The 15,623-nt window shown below is 35.7% G+C and overlaps 2 protein-coding genes across 2 annotated transcripts in view; one reads left to right on the top strand and one right to left on the bottom strand.

Annotated features, from left to right (window-relative positions):
* LOC136842778 (uncharacterized) overlaps nt 1–8,005 on the top strand; it is a 12,261-nt gene extending 4,256 nt beyond the window's left edge. The window contains exons 5-8 of the mRNA XM_067110605.1: nt 3,431–3,739; nt 4,274–4,546; nt 5,634–6,037; nt 6,583–8,005. Coding sequence (XP_066966706.1) covers nt 3,431–3,739; nt 4,274–4,546; nt 5,634–6,037; nt 6,583–6,836 — 1,240 coding nt within the window. The 3' untranslated portion in view covers nt 6,837–8,005. The remainder of the gene's footprint in view (nt 1–3,430; nt 3,740–4,273; nt 4,547–5,633; nt 6,038–6,582) is intronic.
* A 738-nt stretch (nt 8,006–8,743) lies between these two features.
* On the bottom strand, nt 8,744–14,219 carry LOC136842779 (uncharacterized). The gene is made up of 4 exons (XM_067110606.1): nt 14,084–14,219; nt 11,461–11,664; nt 10,097–10,316; nt 8,744–9,110 (listed from the first exon to the last, which is right to left on the bottom strand). Exons 1-4 carry the CDS (start codon nt 14,090–14,092, stop codon nt 8,884–8,886), a joined length of 660 nt encoding a protein of 219 aa, XP_066966707.1. The 5' UTR covers nt 14,093–14,219; the 3' UTR covers nt 8,744–8,883.
* Between the last annotated feature and the right edge of the window lie 1,404 nt (nt 14,220–15,623).

Here is a 15,623-nt window from a genome sequence, read left to right as displayed (position 1 = left end):
TGCATATATGTTTTATATATATATTATATATATATAATATATATACAGTATATATGCATACATGTTTTAAATATATGTATGTATATATATATATATATATATATATATATATATATATATATATACATATAACATACATACATACATATATATAAAATATAATATAATCCAGAATATTACTGATTTGCTTGTAATAACTTACAGACCTAATTACAGTATGGTATTCTCAACTTCTTACGTTACTAATCTTGTAAAGTATTTTATATTCCTTATTCTTCTTTCTGTATTTCCCATTACCTTTTCTTACTTCTTCCTAATGAACACCATGTTCTTTGGAATCTTGAATTTCAAGTCAATGGCCCCTGTGGGCTTGTTCCATACGAATAGGGTTAATCATCTGAATAATAATAATAATAATAATAATAATAATAATAATAATAATAATAATAATAATAATAATAATAATAATAATCGTTAACATAATCTCCCCAAAAGAAATATTTTGGCAAAACACTATTCACTTCTTAACCATGGTGAAGATAGGTTCATTTCGACTTCACAACAGTACCTCGCCTCGATAGGTACATATATATATATATATATATATATATATATATATATATATATATATATATATATATATATATATATATATATATATATATATATATATATATATATATATATATATATATAACTCGTAGGCGTCCAGGAAAGGCACTCAATACAGCTGATAGTTTATTTCTAATGCCGACGTTTCACAACTACATTGTTGCGTTTTCAAGGCTGAAAAACAGCGAGCTGACTCAATAATTATCATAAAAACATTTATTACAACAACTGATTAAAAACACTACAGTATTGTCTCATTTAAAATTCTTTTAAAAATATCTGAGGCACCATGACACTAAAAGTAAGACTTACCCAGACGGGAGCTAAAACAAGACTATTGAAAGGAGAGAAAAATACAAATTAAAACACAAATAGATAAAAGGGAGAAAACAAGGTAACAGTAAGGCAAATAGGACCATCCAGCAATAAACAGCTGAGTGGATGATGTTTGGGTGTTCAATGATGGAACTGTTAATTTTATCATTATAGATTCTAAGGTTGTTAAGTCACTGTCTTTCTGTGTTTGTCCTATTATTCGAAAGTCTTTGTTGTCAATGACTGTTTTGCATAATTTAGAATGATTCCTTATGTTGGATTGTTCTGGGTTGGACAATCTACTCCCGGTTCGGAAGCTAACTCCTCTATGGGCGTCTATGCGTACCCTCAGCAGTCCTTTGGTACATCAACGTAAGTCCCCTGGTTACACCTGGGGCAAGTATACTGTAAACGACGTTGGATGTAAACAACGGACTAACTTTGTCCTTGAGCTTGAAAAAGGACCCGATGGTACAAGGATTTTTGGGGATTAATTTTAGGTTCAGTGCAGGCAGTTCTCTCTGAAATAGATTTAAACATTTTTTCCTAAAATTATCGTCATGTAGGTAAGGAACGTTGCAAACATTTTCATTTTTGTACCGTGTGGATGGTCGTGAGTTTTTCTTTTTTGATTTAAAAACCTGTTTAAAGCCCTGAAAAAGAGCTTTTGAGGAAAACAGTTGTTTTTGAAGTAGTTAGCCAGGGTTACGATCTCTTCATCGAATTGGATGACCTTCCATGAAGAGATCGTAACCCTGGCTAACTACTTCAAAAACAACTGTTTTCCTCAAAAGCTCTTTTTCAGGGCTTTAAACAGGTTTTTAAATCAAAAATGAAAAAACTCACGACCATCCACACGGTACAAAAATGAAAATGTTTGCAACGTTCCTTACCTACATGACGATAATTTTAGAAAAAAAATGTTTAAATCTATTTCAGAGAGAACTGCCTGCACTGAACCTAAAATTAATCCCCAAAAATCCTTGTACCATCGGGTCCTTTTTCAAGCTCAAGGACAAAGTTAGTCTGTTGTTTACATCCAACGTCGTTTACAAGTATACTTGCCCCAGGTGTAAACCAGGGGACTTAAACATTGGATGTACCAAAGGACTGCTGAGGGTACGCATAGACGCCCATAGAGGAGTTAGCTTCCGAACTGGGAGTAGATTGTCCAACCCAGAACAATCCAACATAAGGAATCATTCTAAATTATGCAAAACAGTCATTGACAACAAAGACTTTCGAATAATAGGACAAACACAGAAAGACAGTGACTTAACAACCTTAGAATCTATAATGATAAAATTAACAGTTCCATCATTGAACACCCAAACATCATCCACTCAGCTGTTTATTGCTTGATGGTCCTATTTGCCTTACTGTTACCTTTGTTTTCTCCCTTTATCTATTTGTGTTTTAATTTGTTTTTTTTCTCCTTTCAATAGTCTTGTTTTAGCTCCTGTCTGCAGGTCTTTCTTTTTAGTGTCATGGTGCCTCAGATATTTTTAAAAGAATTTTAAATGAGACAATACTGTAGTGTTTTTTAATCAGTTGTTGTAATAAATGTTTTTATGATAATTATTGAGTCAGCTCGCTGTTTTTCAGCCTTGAAAATGCAACAATGTAGTTGTGAAACGTCGGCATTAGGAATAAACTATCAGCTGTATTGAGTGCCTTTTCCTGGACGCCTACGAGTTATGATTTTGAGAGCTGCAGCTCTGATGTTGAGTATATATATATATATATATATATATATATATATATATATATATATATATATATATATATATATATATATGAATATATAATATATATATATATATATATATATATATATATATATATATATATATATATATATAATATATATATAGGTGGTCAGGTTGAATTCGAGTCTCGTGGATGTAGGTTCGTGACCATGCATCCCCAAAAGGGAATTTTCTTTATACATACATATATATATATATATATATATATATATATATATATATATATATATATATACAGTATATATCAAGTTCTCAGATCTAACACAATGCTCTGTGGCTCTGTGTTCAAATATAGTATTAGGATAATTTCTTTCTAACATTTCCGTCAGTATTGGTGAGTCTCTCTCTCTCCTCCTTCCTCTCATCAGTTCTGAATTATCCCCCTTTTGACCAACATATAATTTCTTGTTCTCCCTAAGTGACAAAACCACCTAAAAATTTATATATATATATATATATATATATATATATATATATATATATATATATATATATATGTACTGTATATACATGTATTTTATAATATATATATATATATATATATATATATATATATATATATATATATTATATACATACGTATATATAATATATATAACAGTATAAATCTTTCATTCATTCGCAATTATTATTATTATTATTATTATCATTATTATTATGATACAAACTGGTCCATATACTTATGAACAGTGATAGACGCAATGTCTATAATCCTCCCTTTCCCTCCTGCACAGCCTATTAGCGAACACGGTGGCAGAAGAGCGGAACAGGCAGCGGAAACTGTCCCAGAAACTCCTGAGCAGCTCTTCCCTGGCGGGCGCCTCTGTCAACACCTGTCCCTGCGGCGCCGTTCCTTGCAGTCACCTGCAACAATTCCCGGAGCAGAACACGATGGTCACTGTCCCGCGGGTATTCAGCGTCAGAGGGCGCCTCGATCACCTGGGACTGGAAAAGCTTCACAGGGTAGATCCCTACCCGGAGCTTGCCAGGGATTTCGATCTCGGGGAAGGGTCCCTGCAGAATGTTCGCGACAGGAGCGCCAGGTTAGTTAGTCCAGGGGAGGCTGGTTCAGTCAACAGGTGTTGCTTGTTTGAGATGACCAGGTCAAATGACGTTCTCGCTCAAATTGATTTGTGCAATGATGTGATCAAATACTGTGGTCGTTCCTATATCCTTTGTGTCACTGTGTTTTACTTAATTTTAAACGCACCTCGAATTCTCATATCTATATTCTTGGTGGCATTATGTTTCACTTAATTTTAAACAAATATCGAATTCTCATTTCTATATTCTTGGTGGCATTATTGTCATTCAGTTTTAAAAGCACCTCGAATTCTCATTTCTATATTCCTAGTGCCATGATATTTCAACCAATTTCAAACGCACCTCGAATTCTCATATCTATATTCTTGGTGACATTATGTTTCATTTAATTTTAAACATCTCGAATTCTCATTTCTATATTCTTGGTAGCATTATATGTTATTCAATTTTAAAAGCACTTAGAATTCTCATTTCTATATTCCTAGTGCCATGATATTTCATTCAGTTTCAAACGCACCTCGGATTCTCCTCAGCGTGTACAACCGTCAGTTCTCTATGGCCACCCCAGACGCCGCCCCGCAAAGACTCAGGAGAAACGTCACTTACACGGCCTCGTCCCGAGCGAGAATTGCGACGAAGTTACAGCAGGACGCCTGGAAACAAAAGCAACAGGACCACCAGCAACAGCAACAGCAGGACCCAACAGCCAGTCCCCAGTGGAGGAGGTTCGGGTCACTGCAGAGGAAGCCGAGAGAGAGGAAAGATTCGGGAGCTCAAGAGAGCATCAAAATTCATCAGCTTCCAAAGTGAGTTTTTTTTTTTTTTTGCAGATGCCAGAATTTTAGCTGTTAGTCGCACTCCAGCAGTAAATTGTTTCCTTAATGTGCACTAAACTATCATCACTATTTATTATATCTTGTCTGAATATGATTTTATACTCTTTATACGTCAATTATCAAACTGGCGTTTCTTAAATTCAACATCAGAGGAAAATTTTCCTGGTTTCTCTTGGCTAAAAATCGTGTCTTAACCGTTACGAAGAAGAGAGAGTAATTTTTATTTTACTTCTATAACAGAAACAACGAACGTAGAAAGGTTTTTTTCAATTCAGTAGTTATGGGGTTGATGGGTATTGTTTTTTTTTCTTTCTGAGTTTTTATACTTAGGTTTTTTCTCTTAACACTACTCTTTCAATGTACAAAATCAACGACTTCCGAAAACCTTAGTCAAGCCTGTTTTTTTTTTTACCGAAGAAATGTCATATCAATATTTTCCTGATTTGCTCATACATATGCCTGTTTGCGTATGCGTGCATATAGTCGTAAGGGAAAATTATGTATGAATACACATTATACTTCGTGTATGCAAATGTCTCTGAGCAGAAGACTAATATCGCACAGGAAACATCATAGTACATTTGATTTCCATAAAGTGACTCTCTTTCTGCCCTTGTCTAAGTAAACATAAGTTGTATATGAAAATAGTTTCAAAGATAAAGACATCATAGCCACGCAGTTCGTTAGCGTACTTAAGAGACGCTAGATGTTCTTATTATGCAAAAGCTATACCGTATACATAATGACTAGTACCACGTTCTTGCAAAACGTGCCTGATATTATCATATCGTTATCTTTTATTAAGGAGAAAAACGCTGTGAGCTAAAATTTTATTATAACAAGAAACTATACTAGGAAAGATCGGAGGGACCCAGGTAACTGGAGGCAACGAAAAGGGGAAATTACAGACATAAAACATTACTTAAAAATGCAAATATAATCGTTGTCATCTTCAAGTTACTCCTAACAAAAGTTGTGCTATTTGAGGGTATTTGGAAAAGCTTAAATGATAAACATTTCCGTGAGAATAAAGCTAACCCAATTCATCTCCTTTCAGATATGACCCACATCTCCTGAGCGCACTGGGCATCACCCCTGCATCGAGAGACCCTCAAGACTCGGACTACAACAGTGATCCGGTTCCCCAGCCGGGGCTTGTTCCAGACCAGGGCAGTCAGTCCCCACAGATGTCGTCTGGAAGCAGGCCCGGAAGCCTACGCCGGCCGCAGCACCGCCAACCTTCTATGGGCGTGAGAGGCCTGAAGGCGCAACAGGCCGGTGGCTCTGCAAACAGACACAAGACGTCGGTGTACGCATCTGACACGAGTCTCTACCGCAGCGGCAGCGAAGGGATGATGACGCAGCACGCGACTATTCCGGAGGACCCTTATCTGCACCAGCAAGAGAGATTTGCGGCGCGGGTAGCCCATCCTATTCACATGTCATCTTCGTTTACGCAAGGTAGTTTATTATCATTATTTCTATAATAATAATAATAATAATAATAATAATAATAATAATAATAATAATAATAATAATAATAATAATAATATAATAATCTAGTTATAGCAGCAATAGTGACGAGATTTATTCTGAACCTGGGCCCATTTCCCGAAAACTGACAGTGTTCCGTTGAACCAGGGTGGAGGAGATGGAGCTAACAACTTCACACTAACTGCCTTTTGAGTACTAGAAGGTATTTCTTCCCGAGCCACCCCCTCCAAGGGGTTGAGAAGGCGTACGGTTGATACACATACGTACATACATACACTTACATATAAACAATGAATTCTGTCAAAATATTCACCTAAAATAATTAACATGGATAATTTCGACTTTCATAGACTTCCCACAATAAACATAGCTAAGTCAGATCTCTCCCTCCTACAGACTTCAACAAACTGTCAAACATATAAATAATCAACATAGACAATAGCAGCTGCACTTACATGTCCCCACAACACACACAGACGAAATGTCAAATAACGAATGTTCTCGTCCGTCAGGTTCTACCTCTGAAGGCGACAGCAACACCCAGATGAAAACTTCGAGAGACTGGTCTCCGTCCTCCTCTCCATCGCCCACAGAGTCACCAAAGCGCCCTTTGAAAAGAACCGAGAGTCACAACAGTTCGCAGCCGAAATCGTCGGTGTCATCGAACTGCAGTTGCAGGTCTGAAAGGTGTTCGAACAACTCTTGTTCAGACTGCGAAGCAAGAGAGGAACTCAAACGGTGCGAGGAAGAGCAAAACACAAAGTGAACTTACTCCCCGGGGACATTCGACAACCTCCGACCCATCGGTGAGCGTTGCGGTAAATGTCTCCGATATTGTACGGAAACTTGGAGAAACTCCGGGTCTGACGTTTGTAAATTGTTTTATATTATACACTTATAAAAGAGTTTAACAAGAGATTTTATAGTGGATATTAATGTAGTAATGTATCATTTGCTGTATATTATCTGGTGTGAAGCTGATGGCGGAATTTTGTTTGTCTCATTCATTCATAGATATAATATTCATATGCCATATATCATAATCTCTTATGTATATACGTGTGTCTACTAGTGTGGAAAAGGAGGTCAAAGTAGTCAAATTTAAAATGTTGGAGAGCGAAAGTGATAATCAAGTGCAATATTGAAGCCTATACGAAAAACTCCCATCGTCGTGGATGCGAAAAACCTTACTCCTTTGTAAATCATTTCTGACTCGGTTCATCTGGCCATGTAATCTTCTGACATACATATTTTCGTTGACCTTTTCTTCTAAATTTAAATCAACTGATATTCTCTTAGAAAGGATAAGTGAGTGTACAAAATATATTTGCTGTGTACTTTTCTTCCTAAGTTAAAGAATAGATGTTTACATTGTTCAGAGCTTCAGTTATTGTCATCATTATCATTATTACACTAATTTACTCTGTTTTATATCATCTGTATTGGATCTGTAACAAATGCTTCCTTTCTTCCACATTGCTTCGTAATCTCAGACTATTACCTTCGCAAAATGATCTGTACTATACTTGAGACTTATGTAATCTATTCTAGAACCTTTTATATAATTTGTTTTTAACCTGATTAAGGAACTCTTGGTTGTTTTCCTTTTGGTAACGTCCTGTGATGCTCACATTATTAGTAATATGGATTATTGAAGGACACGTGTGTTGTCCTTCATGAAGATCATCTTTCTAATGCGTGATTTGGGTAAGAAGAACCAATTCTCGTGCTTCATTTTTTATGATCTCGTATCTTATTTGAGGCGTAGTTGTAGATACAAGGTGTGGAAACTTACGTGAAGTCTAAACACTTTTGTTAAGTTGTTGTTTCAATTCCCGAATCGCGCATGTAAGCTGAACACAAAAATAATAATAGTAATTTGTCTATCTGTACCGCCTTCTTAATAATGGCAATAAAACATGGACCAAATCTTTATCATTTCCGTTCTTTTTGAGGTGGATTCCAAATTTTAGTTAGTTACAAAAAAAAAAAAAAGCTTGAAATGACTGAAGGTAAGGAAAAAGCCTTATTTCATTTTCGTTCTTAAGGGCTAAAAAAATGTTTGATTTCAATTCTAATAATGAGACTGTTACGAAATACTTAGTTAACATGCCATCTGTAGCCTTTCAGACTATTCTCTTAGATATTTGCAATGATAACTTCTGAAATTAACAAACGTTCGTCTATCACTGATCGTGTTACTAAGGTCCACAGAGTGTACGCTGTGATTTTGAAGTTCATCTGCGGCTGGTCCTTGTTTATCAACAACAAGGCCAAGAGGAAGAGAAGGTCTGCTCACTTCCCCCAAAATCCCCCATGTTGGCGGAGCTTTGTCTGCCTCCTTATTGCGTTAGCAGGTGAATTGCCGTAATGAGCAGGTACCTGTAAGGTACGTCGTCGCTACGTAGTTACCCCAGGTGGGAGGCTACCCCACCCAATGAGTAGACCTTGTCACTAGCGGATCCAGAAAAATTTAATGGGCGTGGGGGCCACTAATATTAACATATATGTATATATATATATATATATATATATATATATATATATATATATATATACCGAATCCATTATTATTATCATTAAGATTATTTTATTATTATTATTATTGTTATTTTTTCTCAAAATTTTATTATTCTATAATAGATTTTAAATTTTTTCCATCTTTATGTTTCTTATGTTATTATCTAAATCTTCAATATTACTATTTTCTCATTATTTTTCACGGGGGGGGGGGCACGTGCCCAGATGCCCCTCACCCCCTGGATCCGCCAGTGGACCTTGTCTCTCTTGGCCTTGACATACACAACGGCGCTTTAATCCCGAAACTGGACATCCTTTAGAGGATCGACCGGAGGCTCTTGAGGGGGGATGTACTCCGCAGGTTTAGCCAAGGCCTTCTCGTCGTCAGTCAGCAAGGGCAGACCCATCTGCTGTTTGAAGACCTGATTGCGGTTCTTCTCGGCTCTGTACTGACGGCGAATTTCTCTGCTCCGGCGCCGAAGGCATATCCAGAAGACGATGAAAACTGGCAGGAGAGAACCTGGAATAGATGAATACAGAACAGAATGTAGAATTTAGGCCAACGGCCAAGCGCTGGGACCTATGAGGGCATTCAGTCCCGAGACGGGAATTGACAGAAAGCTGTTTTGAAAGATGTAACAGGAGGAAAACCTCGCAGATGCACTATGAGTCAACTGTTAGGAGAGGGTGGAAAGTCAGATGGACGAAAGAGAATATGAATGGAAGTACAGTAAAAGGAATAAAAGGGGTTGCAGCTAGGGGCCGAAGGCACGCTGCAGAGAACCTTAACTAATGCCCACAATGCAGGAGAGATCCTGGAATGTGGAACAATGCATGAAACTTCGAAAATAACCTCCCCAACGAATGGTGGTTACTCGTATGAGAGAAAACACCTTGATAAAAAGGACAAACTTAAACAATCACCTGCGTCGCATTATTAACAGTTTTATAAATATATTCTGGTTTTTAAGTCTCACTTGAACTTGGAAACGAGGATAACATAAAAAAGTTAGCCATATCCTGAGCCATCTGCTGGAGAACTGGAGAAATATGAGGGATATTGGGTGTAATGTATGGGTTATAATTACAGGAAAATTGGGAAGTTATAAAAAGTAAATTACAACAAAAGAACAATCATTTTACCATAAACTTTTCTTTGCGTCTTTATTGGCAAATTGCTTTGCCACTAATCGATTATTATTTAAACACTTGGTAAATTGTCACCCAATCGGTAATGTTTCCTTCACTGGCAGATATAAATGTTGAGTGCCTTTTAGAGAGAAAGAGACAGGCAGATAAAGAGAGAGAGAGAGAGAGAGAGAGAGAGAGAGAGAGAGAGAGACAGACAGACAGACGGTAAGGGGAAGCGGCCTCTAGAGTCCTATAACAATACTTTTCTTCATAGACCCTCAAATTACTTCGTTTCCCCAATATCTGTCACAACTTTACCCTACCTAAAGAGCAAATGCACACTCCCAAGCAAATACTTTTGACAAACTTACTCACCGAAAACAATTGTCAGAACAATCCCAACTACCTGGTAGGCGATCAACTTCTTGCTAAGAAATCCAATGGCGATAATCCCTGCGGACGCCACAGTAGCGAAGAGGAGCATCATGCACCAGGAAGAGATGAAGGTGTAGGAGAGTTTGCAGAAGCGCGCCTCTCTGTATACCTTCGAGGACTCCTCGTCCATCTCAAGGGCGAAACGGTGGTCGCAAGTTCGCTGTACAGTGAGAGAGAGAGAGAGAGAGAGAGAGAGAGAGAGAGAGAGAGAGAGAGAGAGAGAGGTTAACTTCTTCAGCGTTGGGGAATGCCGAGTCTTGTTAGCTTGGGCAGTGTATGAATTCAGGATCTAAATATATTTAATAGTTTTAAGCACTAAAAACTAAGTTTTCCTAAATACAACTATAACCTCTTTAGTGAAATAGGATTGAAAATTGCGGAACAAATTTTAAAAAACTATTAAATAAAATCAAAGACACAAAATCTCTCAAGTGTTAAACAGAGTTGTGTTTATATCTTTCCTTGACTTTATACCTTTCCTTGACTTTATAAATGATCAAGGAATCTCCTAATAACAAAACTTAAAGTAACATAAATTGGTGAACACATTTCATGTAAACGAAGCCAATGAATTAAGCAATACCCCAACTGAATCACAAAATGAACCAAGTAAATTATGAAGTGAACCATGTAGCAATGATATAAGTCATGCAAACTGTAAAATGAACTTTTGGAAATACAATAAATCATGTGAGTAATAAAACGAACTAATTAAAATATGAAATGAACCATGAAGGTATGATACTACCATAAAACGAACCGTGAAAATATACAAAAAAACAATGAAACTAATAAAATTAACTAATTAAAATATGAAATGAACAATGTAGCTATAGTACCCATCATGTAAATTGTGAAATGAATAATTGAAAAAGCAATAAACCATGTGAATAATAAAATGAATAATCAAAATATGAAATGGACCAAGTAGCTATGATACTTGCCGTACAAATTGTGAAACGAACCATGGAAATATAAAAAAAATCATGTAACTAATAAAATGAACTAAATAAAATATGAAATGAACCATGTAGCTTTGATACCAGTCATGTAAATTGTACAATACAATAAACCATGTAACTATTAAAACGAACTAGATGAAATATGAAACGAACCGTGCAAGATATGAAAAAACTACTTGAATTGCGATATCAACATGCAAATTAGGAAAAAGGCATGACACAAATTACGTTACGAAAACGCAAATAATTTAAAGAAACAATATAAATCCTAAAATGAGTCTTAAACTATAAAACTCAACGAAGGAGCTCGCGAAGACAAGGAAATTCGTCTTCAGAACTTACGCATCCGCAACAAGGCTTGGGCCTCTTGACCACCTTTCCCGTGTCCGTATCTATGTATTCGTCGTCGTCGTCGTCCTCGTCTTCGACCACGGCCACGGAGGGGAGGGTGGGCTCCTGGGAGGGGTCGTAGATGGAGGAGATCTGAGGGTCTCTCCCTCTTCCCCCTCCTCCTCCTCCACCTCCTAATCCTTTGTCTTCTACATTCTGTCAGGTTTTCAAATTGGAGAGAGGGAGAAACCAGTTACTTCGTGGTATTTCTGTACCTTTTTGCTCTTCCAGTGGTATCTAGCTGTCTGTCTGTCTGTCTATCTAAGTATCTATCTATCTATCAATACACACACACACACACACACACACACACACACATATATATATATATATATATATATATATATATATATATATATATATATATATATATATATATATATGTATGTATATATACATACATACTAACAGGACCTCATTCAGACTGGGTGGTATCTAGTGGAGATATTTATTCAGAAAAAGTTACAAGCTTTCTTGGACAAACAGTCCTCATTACCAAGTATCCGTACAATGATACTTGATAATGAGGACTGTTTGTCCAAGGAAGCTTGTAACTTTTTCTGAATAAATACCTCCACTAGATACCATCAAGTTTGAATGAGGTCCTGTTAATAATTCTACTAATGCACAGAACAATTGTGTATGTGATAAAGTTAATGTACTGTATATACATATGCTTGTGTATGTGTGTTGCGCGTGCGTGCGTGAATGCATGCTACATAAGAATCTGAATATGTTCTGTATTCCTATCTAAATTTTTCTTTATATGCAGATACATGCCTTCTCACATCTGCACATATATACTGTATAGGCCACGTACATACTGCGTTTCATAAATAGGAAGTTGGAATAGCAATCATTTTACCAGCAGAACACATTCTGAATAGACATCATCAAGGTTTTTTCCCATCAACTTCTCTTTGCAAAAGAAAAAAAAAGCCATAAAAACTAAATAATGACACACGAAGAATCTACAATCGATGAGACTAGTGACTTCTGCACACAATTCGCATGCCAGCTTATTTTAGCAAAAACTGAAGTGCTGCCAAAGAAATTGAAAACATATCGACTGGAATTCCCTTTAGGTGAATGTCAGAAGAAATGTTAACTAAGCTTGCAAAATCTTCGAAATGTACCCTATGTGTTATAAGGCAAGATGGAAGTTTACAGTTATGTGATATTTGGAAATTCAGTTATTGCAAATGATTTAATCCGCGATTGGAGCAAATACTCTACGGACTTATCACGCCTTATTTTAATTGCTCACACGAGTGCGCACATAATGGTTCATTTATTTCTTTAGGTAGCTGAATATATCTTAAAACACTTGCACACCAAAATTCAGTCATTACGACCGATTTAGTTATTGAATGGAACAATATCTCTACGTATTTATTACACCTTATTTTAAGTGCTCACAAATGTGTGCGCCAAATGGTTCATTTCTTCCTTTACGTAACTGAATAAATCTTAAACATCTGCACATGAACATTCATACTCATAAAAACAAGTAAAAAATGTGCCGAAGTTTTTTTCGGCGCAATCTAGTTTTCTGTACAGCATATAATGCTGTATGAATGCTGTATGAAACTTTCAGCCGCGCCCCATGAAACTCAGTCACGGTACGGTGGTGGCTTCAGCCACGGCCCATGAAATTCTTAGCTGCGGACAGCCACGGTCCGGTGGTGGCCTGTGTTGTTGGTACCTATATCTGTGCCAGAAGTACGATTATGGCTCTTTAACCTTTAATAAAATAAAAACTACTGAGGCTAGAGGGTTGCAATTAGGTGTGTTTGATGATTGGAGGGTGGATGATCAACATACCAATTTGCAGCCATTTAGCCTCAGTAGTTTTTAAGATCTGAGGGTGGACAGAAAAAGTAAGGACAAACAGACAAAGCCGGCACAATAGTTTTCTTTAACAGAAAACTAAAAAAAGCACTTGCACACAAACATATATAGTGTATGCAATACAACCGCTGCTTTCAAACGTGCACATATACTATGCACATTTACGACATTCATGCAGTTACGGTTAATTTATATCGCTGCGTATCTTAACAGCAAGATATGCTTTATTTTTCTGTTTATACTACAAAAAATACCAGTATTATGATGACGTATATATGCACAGACTTTCGCAGTTTATACAGGTTATAGTATTTATGATTCTTTATTAATTATAATATTCACATATGTATTACACAAATGCGCCAATGCATATCGCGCATGCTGAATGTTAATATAAGCATGTATGGCTAATAATGACCATGTATTTATTTGTGTGTGTATATATATATATATATATATATATATATATATATATATATATATATATATATATATATATATACTGTATATACACACCGGAAAAATATTTCCAGCACAGGTCACATTTCAGTGATTCAGTAAATGGTAAGTAAGAAAAAAAAAAATTTCCTACGTGAGCACAATTATTTGCTCTTTGTTTATTTAAACAGAATGTCTTTGTTATTCAACTGTGCTCAAACTTATTCACTGCAGAAAACTCCCAGTTTTAAACAGCACTTAAAAGAAACTATATGGTCAGACTAACCTTTATCATGTCTGCTGTGTTCCTCTCTCGTCAAAAGTGATTTTCCGATTCTTGTTGACGAACTATAGGCTTAAACTAGGCGTTAGTTATCTTAGGCACGTTGATATGCAAAAATATCACATTCAATCTCTGATCTTCCTCGAAGTCGCTGATCAGAGAACTGTACAACCAATTTGTAACTTGGCCTCCAAGTACCGTGGCTTATTTGTTTATATCAACCGAGAAATCTTTAGCGTACGGAAAGGGGAGGAGCTAAATCTTGTTCGTGATGTTGCCAATAGATGGCGTTTACATGAATATATTAAATTAGATACAATTGAAATAACTGAAAGTTGTTTAAATTACTTCCTTACGCTGGGTCATAGAAATATGAATTCACAGTAATATCTTTAGTAACTGGCATACTTAAACCACATTAAATTTGCCTACCGATCTTTTTTTTTTGTTTTGTTCATACCGATTTCACTGAATAAAAGGTTTATATGCTTTGCTCTCTTAATAAAACGCTTATTAATGGAGGAAAAAATTTGTAAATTATAAGTATAGATGGGTATTTAACATATCTAAAAGTTCCTTGGACAATAATATTTCATATATATATATATATATATATATATATATATATATATATATATATATATATATATATATATATATATATCAAAACCAAAAAATAAAAAGCTCTCGTTAATGCCAACGATGATATCAGGAGGGCGGAGCTTAAATATACAGTCAATGACGTTCTCGTCATATCTCGTGTCACTGTCTTTTCTGTTTTCTCCGTCGCCAAGCAACTGGTGATTAGTGATTCACATGAGCATAAAAAAAGGGAGAGATTCATTGAATGCAAAAAAAAAAGAGAAAGAAAAAGAAAACGAAAAATAAATCAGCGCTCATGATAGAATGTTGGGTACGAACGGTGTTCGATATAGAAAAAAAAATGCGTAGAAATAGCATAGAAAATGGTTAGTGAGTCTGTCTGTCTGGCATAAACATATAGTATAATTAACAAACGGTTTAATTCATATGATATATTTAAGAGAGTGAATGAAATGAGAATATATGTATCTATACACTTATGCATACAGATATCTATCTATCCATATCTGTCTAGATGTCTACTTATATTTCGCCGAGAGTCTTGACAAAAATTGCTTTCTTAACTGGTTAGTTATCGATACGTTTGCTAAAAAAAAAAAAATTGTAGCTATTGAAATATTATCACCTTAGCAAAGATACTGTATCACTACACATTAATAACCTCTTTATTAAGCTACTTATGTTAACAATAACTAAAATTACAAGCTACCAAATGAACGATTAATAAAATAAGAATTTATTTGTTTAAATAATCTTCCTCCCATTTCTGAAAGATTTTTCTTTTTTGAACAGGTGCATTGTTCATGGCGAAGAGTTACGTGAATCGACAACATCCAGTTCACTAAGTGAAAATAAAACCGAGTAAGGAAAGGGTTAATTAGATTAATAACACCCAAGTCACCATGTCAAAATAAAGCTGAGCTGAATGAAGGCATGGGAA

Source organism: Macrobrachium rosenbergii, chromosome 10 (assembly GCF_040412425.1).
Source record: "Macrobrachium rosenbergii isolate ZJJX-2024 chromosome 10, ASM4041242v1, whole genome shotgun sequence".
In the NCBI taxonomy this organism is placed as follows: Eukaryota; Metazoa; Arthropoda; class Malacostraca; order Decapoda; family Palaemonidae; genus Macrobrachium; species Macrobrachium rosenbergii.
This window is presented reverse-complemented; position numbering and strand designations above follow the sequence as displayed.